Source organism: Ursus arctos, unplaced genomic scaffold (assembly GCF_023065955.2).
Source record: "Ursus arctos isolate Adak ecotype North America unplaced genomic scaffold, UrsArc2.0 scaffold_24, whole genome shotgun sequence".
Classification (NCBI taxonomy): domain Eukaryota; kingdom Metazoa; phylum Chordata; class Mammalia; order Carnivora; family Ursidae; genus Ursus; species Ursus arctos.
In genome coordinates, this window is record NW_026622919.1 from 1,411,275 (window position 1) to 1,423,320 (window position 12,046).

Sequence of the window (12,046 nt, forward strand, 5' to 3'; positions counted from 1 at the left end):
GTTCACTGTGTCCGTCTAGACAGTGGAAGGCAGTAGATTTGTGTTCATGGCTCAGAAGCGAGCATTTGCAGAAAAGGCCCTCCTTGGAGGGAGCCGCCCCTGGCAGAGTGCGCAGTCTGTGGCAGGTCCAAGTGCACTTCCAGGTCATACGCTGGAGACGGTATTGGTGAGATGTCTAGCTGTTCCTCGCGTGGAGGGGGGAGTATTTTGTTTTCTCTTTGGTCGGCTTGCATGGAGGCAGAACTTTCTCGGGGACTATTTAAAATGCTTCGTGCTTGCACTTTGCCTTCTAAGAAACCATGGCTCTGGAAGCTGGTAACAGAGCCGTTCAGAGCACCTGTCCAGGTAAAGAAGGGAGCTGGGCTCTGGAAGGAGGAAGAGACCAGGGAAAGCTGCACGCAGTGTTTTGGCTTCTTCCCCTCTGGTCTCTGTGCCCCCCTCATCTTTTCTGCACTGCTGGCCCACGTTTGCTCTGTAGAGAGCTCTCCACTACCTTTGGGATTGCTTGGAAACTGCTTTCTTTCTCTTCTTTCTCCCTGCTCTCTCTTTTTGAAAACTACCTTTTGTGAGATTGTGAAAACCTGCACTTCAGGTGAAATCCCAGTGAGATAAATTTGAATTAACTTATTGAGGAATCCCACCCCTTACCCCACCCACCCTCTAGAATCTGAAACGGTCTTAAGGGCAGAGCACATTTTAAAATGTGTGCGGCATGTGTAAAGAGCTGGGTGGAGATTTATGAATGGCTTATACTAGAAAAATAAGTTATTTCCAATGGAGTGGATTCATTAGCCCGTTGTTTGCTCTACAGAAATACAGACACGTGGACAATATCATGTTTGAGAATCACACGGTTGCCGATCGCTTCCTTGACTTCTGGAGGAAGACGGGGAACCAGCACTTCGGCTACTTGTACGGACGGTATACGGAGCACAAAGACATCCCTCTGGGCATCAGGGCCGAGGTAGCTGCCATTTACGAGCCTCCTCAGGTAGGCGAGCTCAGGCCTCACCGGCCGCGGCCTCTGTGTTGCCCGGCTCTGAAGGCCGTGCGGGACTCTGTCTCACACTTCATTTCACTTCCTCTGCTCTGTCATTTGCCCAGTCTGTCTCCATGTCCGTCTCTGTACACACGCGCGCGGGCGCAGTGTTTATTTTCAGAATTCTTGGAGGGTAAGCTCATGGCCGCTCAATATTTCCGTGTGCATTTCTAGAGCATAAGGACGTTGTCTTACCTGATAATAAGGACTCTTGTCAATGTCAGTAAATCGGACGTTGATGCAATATTTTAATCTCTTGGCTGTGTTCCACTTCTGTTGGTTTCCCCAAAGTGCCACAAGGACTGCTCCCCCCCTTGTCATTCTCTATCTCCTTCGCCCATGTCTGTGGTCAGCTGGCCCAGAAATGATGGAGTTAGAGGATCCCGGGGTTACTCGTGTCCTTTATCCCACACCATACACGCAACTGCCTTAGAATGGCGGTACCAAAATCACTACCAGTGTAGGACTGCAAACGGTTGAAGGTGGTTTGTTTTTGTTTTTGTTTTTTGTGGAAGGAGGAGGATCTTCAGGCTGTGTCTCATGAGGGACCAGCAATCACTCTATGTTTTAAAGTCACTTGGAAGGTTTCTCTGTATGACTGTGCCATCACCTAGGTAACACATTTATATGTTCCTTTGTTTTATTTTCGGTATTTAGGGATTGATTTTATTTTTTTTTTTAAGATTTTATTTATTTGAGAGAGCGACAAGAGCACAAGCAGAGGGAACTGCAGAGGCAGAGGGAAAAGCAGGCTCCCTGCTGAGCAAGGAGCCCAGCGCCGGGCTTAATCCCAGGACCCTGTGATCTTGGAGGCAGACGCTTAACACACAGTTTCAAGATTCTGTAGGTCTGGGGTGGGGCCAAGAATTTGCATTGCTAATAGTGTTCACGTTCCTGTTGCACGTCTGGGGAATCACCCTTTTAAGAACCATGGTCCTACACAATTAACTGCCCCCATTCATAAATACATTATATCATCTACTGAGCCACCCGGGCATCCCGGGATTGATTTTTTATATATATATTTGTTGTATAATGCTATGAAATATTTAGGCAGTATGTTTCATCGTGTGTGTGTGTGTGTGTGTGTGTGTATTCTTTACAAAAGTGGAAACCATAAACATTGAATTCTAGTCCACGATGTGTGTCGTGAGGTACTTGGGAGGAGTCCTTGTGTGTGCAGTTTACTGTGAAGTGTAACAGAAAACGAAGAGGGCTTGGGGGTGACCAGAGGGGTGGATTGAGTAGAGTAAGCATTTGTGGCCGAAGCTACATAACGGGTATGTGGGTCCTCACTGCGAGATTCTTTAAACTTTGCTGTATGTTTGAAATTTGTAGGGGCGCCTGGGTGGCTCAGTCGTTAGGCATCTGCCTTCGGCCCAGGGCGTGATCCCGGGGTGCTGGGATCGAGCCCCGCGTCGGGCTCCCTGCTCTGCTGGGAGCCTGCTTCTTCCTCTCCCACTCCCCCTGCTTGTGTTCCCTCTTTCGCTGGCTGTCTCTCACTCTGTCAAATAAATAAATAAAATATTAAAAAAAAAGAGATTTGTAGTTAAAATGTTGGGAAAAAAGGCTTCCAAAGTCAGATCTACAAACAAGCCTTCATCCTATCCCTCTTTTTCTAGAATGTGTGGTGTAGGTTTTTCAAGTTTTAAGTTTTTAAAATACAAGCAAATACACAGATATTCATACCACTCTCCTTCTTTCTTTGGATGTATGCCATACTGTACTCACCGTAGTCACCTTGCACTGTGTCTGTGAGTCACCCCGTGACCAGCCGACGTCCTAAGTAAACCAGAGTGAAGCTTCAGGCCCTGTGGCTGCTGGCTCCTGGCCGGTCCGTGGCTCCTGCGCACATGCCGTTGTCTCCCTGGCTGTGTTTATGCAGAGCTGGAGTGCAGTCTACACCCCTTTGCCAGTTTCCATATTTACTGAGAGCTGCAGAGGTGGGGGGGCGGGGGGCTTCTGTGCTGGTTCATTTAAGACACTAGGTGGCGATGGAGACCCCGCCAGGGAGCGGGGATTACCTAACCGCCAGGGCTCCGTGACGCTGTGTGCTCTGTAACCAGGGAGCTGCTTGTGGAAGCACAGGATGTTCAGATTTAATTTTGTGGAAAGCGTCTTTCGTGAGGGTTTCAGCAGTCGTGTTAGGAGCGTGATTGAATAAAACACGGAAACAGGAGCCTCTGGCGACCAGATTACTAGCGGCATCACCAGAGCCCCCAATGTGGGGATCCTGAAGGTTGAAACCACTGACCTCCAGTAACCTGCAGCTCATTAGAAGTTGAAGCTCATGCTGCCACAGGTCATGAAACCGGATCCTTAGATTTGTTCTGAGTTTGCGGTGCGACCTTTGCTGCGGAGGGATTAAAGATCTCTGTATTGCTAGTACCGAGCAATAGAAAGTTCTTTTGTTGTTTTGCCAGAGTTTGACTCATTTGCAAGGATATACCTAATTAGTATAACTTGGTTTGGGATTACCTTCATTTTCCTGTTCCTGTGGTCGGGCTTTCTGCTACGTATGATACTTACTATTAATGACCCTCGAGCTGCATTTCAGGGCAGAGGAAGGATTTCGGCAAGCTTTGTCCACTGCAGGAAGTTGGGGTCCTGTGGCCGGTTTAGGCTGCATGTGAGCCAGTCAGAGTCCGGGCCCCTGTGCCGCCCCGTGCCCAGTGCTCTGCCCATCAACCAGCAGGTTGCTGAGTTCAGGTGCCTTTTCCATTCATCTCTTGTCTCGCACTCAGTACTGCCTGTGAAGCTCAGCAGTACCCCTGCAGGAGCCGCACACAGATTTTCCCAGCCCGTTTTCTGGAAACAAATGCTACCTTACAGCTGGAATCTTGCCTGATGTACCCAAACCTATTTGGAAGGAAACTCTTTATCCGAAGGAGTTTTGAAACTGACTTTCCCTGGTGAAGGAACCCACCAAAAGTATGTGTAGACAGCCTTCCTCAGTCCTGAGAGCAACCACACACTTGACAAGAAACTGTGTGATGTGAACCAGCCTGAGTGTCACCATCTTCTCGTCCCCTGAGTCTTGATTGGAAAGCACAACGCAGCCTGATAAGGGGCAAAGCCTGGAGGGCTCGGGCTGTGTTTTATCTGGATGTCAACTTTTTCTGCTGCCGTAATTCTCCTTTTTGGCAAGGGGTAGAGGGGTGCCCCTTGGGACTCCTGAGCCAGAATCGGAGTGGGATGACTGCAGGCTCCTCTGAGTCCGTCTTCTCCCTTTACTACCCTAACAGATTGGCACACAGAACAGCCTGGAGCTTCTGGAAGACCCGAAAGCTGAGGTGGTGGATGAAATTGCTGCCAAGCTTGGCCTGAGGAAGGTACTGAGGCATTCTGCTGGCCTTTGAAGGGGGGACCAGGGCTCTGTGTTGGGAACATCCAGGTGGGCGGCATGGTCAGGCCTTCTCTGGAACTGACCTCCCAGCTGGTCGAGGTCGCGCCGGGCCCGGCATGTTGTAAAGCCTGCTTGTGTTTTCTGGACGCCGTAGCTTTTATGATCCTCGGATTTGAAATAGAAAGAGAACATTTCTCTGATTTAAAGTAAAATGAAAGCAATGATCCCTATGCTGGGGCTGTTACGTTGAGATCTGTCTGTCCCACTTCCTGAGGACAGCTTCAGAGGGTGGAAGAAAGAGGCAGCAGGAGCCAGACCCCTTCTTCCTGCCCAGGAAGGAGCCTCGCTGCTGCCTGCACACCGAGGCCTGGCCTGTTTGCGGGAGCCCTCCCTTCACGTGTCCTTGCCGCCCCTTCATTTTCTGCCCCGGGCGCTTGGACCTCTGGCACTCCCTCTTCCGTCATCCCTGGATTTCCTGTTGCTAGTTCAGCTGTGTGCGCACGCGAGGTTTCCTAGTTTCACTGGGCGGTTAGAAGGCGGAAGAGCTTCTGTGTTGAGCCTGTTCATCGGGTCTGTGTCACATTCTTGGTGGAGTTCCCAGGAGCTTTACAGGAGGGCTTCTATAGGGAAATGGTGAAGGTGAATTTGAATACCTCTTAGAATTTCAATGTTCATAGCTATGTAAGTTTTATCCTTTTTCTTTTTTTTTTTAAGATTTTATTTCTTTGTTGGACAGAGAGCACAAGCAGGGGGAGCAGCAGGCAGAGGGAGAGGGGGAAGCAGACTCCCCGCTGAGCAGGGAGCCCGACATGGGGCTCCATCCCAGGACCCTGGGATTGTGACCTGAGCCGAAGGCAGATGCTTCACCCACTGAGCCACCCAGGCATCCCATAAGTTTTATCCTTTCTTTGTTAATAAACTTAGTGAAAAAATAACTCCCTACAGATAAACGGGGGAAAATAGGGAATGTGTTTGTAAGCCTAGGGGCTTATAGAGCAAAGTCATTTTAACAAAAGTTTTAAGAAAACAGTGTCCTATTGTTACTAGTAAGGAATCAGCATCTTTTTTTTTTTTTTTAAAGTAGACCCCACACCAAGTGTGGAGCCCAGTGTGGGACCAGCGTGGGGCTTGGACTCACAACCCTGAGATCATGACCTGAGCTGAGATCAAGGGTCATACACTTAACTGATGGAGCCCCCCGGGTGCCCCAGGAGTCAGCATGTTGGTTTAGGGTCATATTTTGGTTTAAATTTTTGAAGTTTCTCTTGTTCAGTATCTTTCTCTGCTGCCCTAGCTGATTTCCGCCTGGCTTTGGCTCTGCTCTACTCACTGCCTGGGCCCGTTGACACCGCAAGGTTCCATTCCTTTGCTGCATCCTCCATGGGTTTTTTGTTTGGGTATTTTTAAAGAAAATGAAGTTCTCCACGTTTGCCTGGTCTTATGTTACAGGAGATGTTGAAGCGTTCTGTATCAGGGTTCTGCTGGACAGGGTCATGGGCACCACGTCCCTTCTCCAAAGGATGTGTACTCGGGGTCCAGCCCCACTTGCAAACCTCTCAGCCCGGTTCTGGTTCAGGAGGGGCAACCGGCTGTGAGGTTCATGCGCGCAGGAAGGCTAGGGACCACAGAGCACACAGACAGGCAGCTGTCTGGGACCGGCGGGAGGGTGCCCCAATAACGGGGTTTCAGCAGCTCGTGCCTTCACTTGCTCTCTTCAGTCCTGTAGCAGAGCACAAAGGGGCCACTCGGTAAGGACTCCGTGGTGGTGGTCCTTATTTTAAATGCTTTCTGTAGGGAGTCCATTTTCTTATCTCATGGAGAAAACCTTAGCATTTGAAATAGCATTGTCTCTGCTTGCTCACTGTCTGTCTTCCTCTTTGGGGTGTAGGCATTCTGTTAATCTGGTTCACCCCTGGGGGTTCCCCCTGAAGCCAGCACAGTGCTGGGTACAGAGTTGGTGCCCTGGGGCTTCTAACAGAGAAATGAGCTCTGCTCATGCACTGTCACCTCCAGGCCAGCACCGCCAGAGGAGGGTGGCCATTTTCATCTGGGTGGCGTTTGAAAGCTCTGGTAGCTTAGCTAAGGATCTGCCTCACCTAGAAAGAACTGGGTCACAGAAGTCTCTTACGGAAATGCTCATAAGGTCTCTGTGCAGAGGCCAGAAAACTTCGTCACTTGTTTCAGGGAGAGGCTCAGAGGATACTTTCCTTTTTTGTGCAGGTTGGCTGGATATTTACAGACCTCGTCTCAGAAGACACCCGGAAAGGGACCGTCCGATACAGCCGGAATAAGGTGAGATGAGATGGGAGTGCCCAGTGTCCACTTAGCTCAGCCTGCAGCTTGGTTACAAGCCAGCTCTGGCTCACGCTGGCAGGGTGGCTCTGCACAGCTTATCCTGGCTTTTTTTTTTTTTTTTTTAAGATTTTATTCATTCATTATTTGTCAGAGAGAGAGAGAGAAAATGTGCACACACAAGCAGGGGAACGGGAGGCAGAGGGAGAAGCAGGATCCCGGCTGAGCAAGGAGCCCATGTGGGACTCCATCCCAGGACCCTGGGATCACGACCTGAGCTGAAGGCAGATGCTTCGCTGACTGTGTCACCCAGGCGTCCCTCATCCTGGTTTTTAGACCAAATTATTTTCAACACTGTGTTCTTGATAAATTAAGGCTTAGTCTGTTGATTGTGTCTTGCAGAGCAACTCCCCCGGCCTTCACCCAGCAGTGTTTTTTGGAGGTCAGCCCGTGGGGGTGGATGCCTGATGCTTCTGGCCTTCCTAGTTATTCATGGTGGGAGAGGAGGAGTCTGTGACAGCCAGGGACTGTGGGTGTTTGTTTCATGCAGTATTTGACAGGCTACGTTAAGTTCTTGATATTTTCTAAAGAAGAAATAGGAGTATGTTTCCCCATGGTGCTGTAAAACTGGAAATGCCGGCTCTCTTTTCTTAGGACACCTATTTCTTGAGTTCGGAAGAATGTATCACTGCAGGAGACTTCCAAAATAAGCACCCTAACATATGTCGACTCTCTCCAGATGGACATTTTGGGTCCAAGTTCGTCACTGCAGTGGCTACAGGTATGTGCTCTGCTCCTCTCCTGGGAGAGTTCCAGCCACAGTAGATTTCCTTAATGTGCCTGTGGGACATGATTCCTCTTTCTGTGTTATGGTAAAAATCCTGAACTTACCCGCACCACCCGCAGAACTACTAGAATCGGGGCCTCAAATAGCTCTTCTCTCATCCGCTCAGCGTTCTGAGTTGAAGTCAGCTTGATTCTGGATCTTCACTCAGGGCTGCTTTTGCTCCTTCCAGTAACCAAAGATGACTGTCTGGCTGTGTAGGAGAAAAGGATTTACTGTGGGAGTCATTTTAAGACCATTTCTGAGTGTGTGTGTGGGGGGGAGAAATGATACGTGTATAGTATTCCATGCTATGTACATCATAAGTATGTAATAAAAAATCATCACCTATGAGAAGGTAGCCAAATCTTTTATAACATGCTTAACATATGCTGTCTTAGAAAAAACACCGGTCATAGGACTGTACAGTTTAAAAAGAATGGGAATTTTAAACTTGGAGAACCAACTCATGAAAGCACATGTATCTGGTCATTTTTTTTAAAGTAAACACTAACTTGGATCCTGTGAAGACCTGGCTTCTACTCTCACTGAACGGTAACCCAGTTTGTTCATGGTAGCCATCCTTCCCCTAGTTCTGTAGAAAGAAGCACCCCTAATTTAACAAAGACAAGTTTACAAGTAGCCCAAACATGTTGGTAAGTAACTGGATCCCCTATTAATCCCAGTTGAGGGAACTGTCATGAGAACCATGGAGAAAAACACTGCTTGAATTGTTAAGATCCAGTCGGATTGACAGCACTTTCTTTTTGAAATGAACGTACTTTTGAGGAGTGAGAGGCAGTGGCAGCACTTTCACAGGCTAGTGTGAATTAACTGAGTTGATTTATTTTTCTAGGACTGTTGTTGGGCCAGGTACTTAAGGGAGTGGATGGGAGTGTTGACCAGGGTTACAGGAAAGTAGTTCCTTGGCATAGGCTCTTTCTGTGAGGACAGCTGGGGAGAGCAGCTCAGACTGCACGCCAGGGAGGGGAGCAGGGAGGAGCACCTTTTGCGCCATCTGGAATTCTGCCATGCCCGTTCTGTCTGTGCCCCGGGGGGGCAACGTGTACCTTTTCCCTCCCCACAACACACCAGGCGGATGTCCTGGGTGCCACTGCTTAAACTGCTGGTTCTCCAACCTGCCAGACACCCTTTGAAACCCCTTGTTCAGGGTACTTTGCGATACCCTTTACTGTCCAGAGAGTAACGTTCATAGATGATACACCTGTCTGAACATGTCAGTGTAACAGAGGAAGCAGAGTGACCACCCGACCATAGCACAGAGCAGCCTACTTCTGTACGCCAGTGCTCGGGGATGGAGCCAGAGCTGACGTTCGCTCTCGGGCCTCACTGGCGCCAGTGCCGTGCTTTCCTGAGATGCTCACCGGCCCTCCGTGAAGCGCTGAGCTGGGTGTGTCCCCACCCCTTGGCTAAGAGAACTCACCATGGATTAAAACTGCGTATTTCTTTTTGTGCTTATGTATATAAAAAATGGTGGATTCTTCTTCCCTTTTTTTAAAAGATTTTATTTATTTGAGAGCACGAGCAGAGGTAAAGGGATAAGCAGACTCCTCTCTGATCAGGGATCCCGATGCCCTGGGATCATGACCCGGTCCCAAGACAGACATTTAACTGACCAAGCGACCCAGGAGCCCCTTAAATACAATTGATTCTAATCTGAGATCATAAATGGGGGTTTTTGCCTATAAGAATGTGCAGGGCATATTCAAGGTCGTGTGGGATGTGGAACGGTCCTTTGTTGTATGGGATTCCCCCAAACACCAGTGAGGTGTCCCACCTCTTCCACTCCAGCTGGCAGCCCTCCCCACCCCCCCAGCCGGGTGCCCCATTGTTGAGGGCAACCAAAAATTACTTTCACGGATTCCAGAACTGCTGTCTCAGGTTTCTGTGGGCTCCCATGGTAACCTAGACCTTTTAATTACTTTGTCTGTGGGGAGTTATTCAGTGGGCCAAAGGAACTGGCACATTTTTAGGATTATAAATAGTTTCTACCTGGGGGCTGCCCGTATCTTCAATTACTGATTCATACCTCTTGTTGGGAGGTGGGAGAGTCTAGATCATCCACGGAGTTTTTCCTTCCGAATTGCCACTTAACTGAAAGGCTTCAGAACTATAGACAGTAAATAACTCATCATAAGATCTGCAGTTAGAGTCCCTTTGTTTCTCTGCTGACTTGTCCCCCTCGTTGAACACTGCAATGAGCTCAGGCTTGCAGTACTCTCCCACTCTCAGGGGCGGCCACCGGAGGGGGGGGCCATCCACAGCATCCCACACCTTGGACCCCCAGACAAAGTGTGCTGTTCCCCCGCCTCAGTGGTTCTTGACCAGGAACGTGTTGCTGCCCCATGAAGCTGTCCGAGCTGCGCTGGCCGTACTCCATCCCTGAGTCCCCGATGGGCTGGAAAGGAGCAGGCCTGTGTGTTTGTGGCCGTCTCCCAGGAGACTGACTGTTGCATCTGGGGTTTATGGTGCTTCTGCGGGCACCGTGCTCACAGTTCCCCCACAGCTGCTGCTGCAGCTGTAGGCTCCACGTTGTCTCTTCCTGCCAAGAACAGCTCTAGACTGAGACCTGTGGAGAAAGAGAGTCATGATTATACGTGGGGTTTGTGCCTTTGAACTCGAAGGATCTAGCAGAAGGAGAATGCAGCATTGAGCCTAAGTTTAAACTCCCTGCCCCGATGGTGGCCTCTCTGTCTTGGTGGGCTGGCCACCCATGTCTCTGGGCTGTAAGAGTCCCTTCCTGAGGCTGCATCCCAGGCACAGAGTTCTTCTGCCACAGGCCCTTTCCTCCCACGTGCAGGTTTCCTTGGCAGATTGACTTGAGAAGGGAATGATCCTATCGTTAGGTTGTCCCACTGCCTCTACAGCCCAGCCAGTACAGGGTTTCCGGAAAGGATAAAGAAACCCATCAGGGCTTGGTGTCTTCCTCCTCGACATGGAAAAGGGCAGTTGGCAGTCCTCTCACTGAATCTACCTTTGGAAACTATCGATTTGGATTAATTTTGCTTTTGTTTTTTTTAAATTTAGGGGCTCCTGGGTGGCTCGGTCGTTAAGTGTCTGCCTTCAGCTCAGGTCATGATCCCAGGGCTCTGGGATCAAGCCCCACGTCAGGCTCCCTGCTCGGCAGGAAGCCTGTTTCTCCCTCTCCCTCTTCCACTCCCCCTGCTTGTGTTCTCTCTCTTGCTGTCTCTCTGTCAAATAAGTAAAATCTTTAAATTTTTTTTTTTATTTGAGAGAGAGCTAGAGACCATGTGTGGGGAGGGGCAGAGGGAGAGAGAAGGAGAGAAACTCCAGCAGATTCCTTGCTGAGCTCGGAGTCTGGCTGAGGGCTAGATCTCATGACCCTGAGATCATGACCTGAGCTGAAACCAAGAATCGGACACTTAATTGCACCACCTGGGGACCCCTGGATGTTGCTTTTTTTTTTTTTTCTTAACAGCCTTCAGTTTTACAACTAATGCTTTCTCTTTCTCTGTTTCTCAAAGGCCAGATTTTTTTCTCCTATGGCCCGTCACACTTCAGTGCTCAGGCTAGAAGCCAGTGCAGGTTTACGATACCTGGAGTCAAACGAGAGCCAGAGGCACTCGCGGAGGGTGGGCGGCCCCACCGCACTCCTTCCCCACCTTGCCCGCTGCTCCTTCTAAACCATCGCGCTCATCTGTGGTACGATGATGGCACTCCTAACCCCGAGCACGCCAGAGGGTGAAGCTGCCTCGATGTTAGGGAGTGGTCACGGCCAGCTCTCCTCAGCGTGTGAGTGAGGGCCAGAGAGATGCTAGGCTCGGTTGTTGAGTGGGCCTCCGGAGCCCGTCTGTGCTTTTGGAAGCCGGCTACTGTTGGCCTCTGGTGCGTGAAGCCGAGCAGACGGCAGGCCCCTGGCTTGTCCCCTCTTAGGCTGTTCTGCAACCCCCCTTCACTTCTCTGACTATTTGGCCACCAGGTCTGGTTTCTGGTAAATGTTGGAAAGCCAGATGGAAAAAATTTCTATTCCCTAATCAGTAAATTATTTTGTTTTTGTCAAAGTAACTAAAACAGAGATGTTGAGGGTTTTAATTCTCCAAAGCTGGAAATGATAGCAGACATTAGTGTTGCCAGAGCCTGACCGGATGGCTCAAGTGCACGTGTGTGTGTCGGTGCAAGTCAGCACCCTCTGGTTGTCCCTCCTCCAAAGGCTCGGCCTGCCTTCGACAGGGGGCCCATCCTTCTCTTCAGGATCTCGTCTCAGCCAGGTCCCTGCTCCGTTTAACTCACTGGGTGCTTCCCTCTCAGCGGCTTTTGCGCTGTGTCCCTAATTTTACGTCACACTGGACAGTTGATGGCATGACGACGGAGAGGTTGGGTGAAAGGCACGCGGGCCGTGCATAGCACAGTGAGCACGGCGGCCCCGGCTCTGCCGCACTGTCCGCACCTCCCGAGTGTGGTGCTGGAAGACCGTGTGGTGGCTCTGTGGGCATCTGCAGCGCAGAGACCCCGGTGCAAACTGGCCTTGTTTCACCTTTTGTCCTGCCCATCTCCATCCCCCTGC

At 50.1% G+C, this 12,046-nt stretch overlaps 1 protein-coding gene across 1 annotated transcript in view; it reads left to right on the top strand.

Annotated features, from left to right (window-relative positions):
• Window positions 1-12,046, top strand: part of NPLOC4 (NPL4 homolog, ubiquitin recognition factor) — a 60,702-nt gene that overhangs the window by 21,433 nt on the left and 27,223 nt on the right. The window contains exons 8-11 of the mRNA XM_026483898.4: window positions 812-991; window positions 4,285-4,371; window positions 6,606-6,677; window positions 7,332-7,458. Of these exons, the coding sequence (XP_026339683.1) occupies window positions 812-991; window positions 4,285-4,371; window positions 6,606-6,677; window positions 7,332-7,458 (466 nt within the window). The remainder of the gene's footprint in view (window positions 1-811; window positions 992-4,284; window positions 4,372-6,605; window positions 6,678-7,331; window positions 7,459-12,046) is intronic.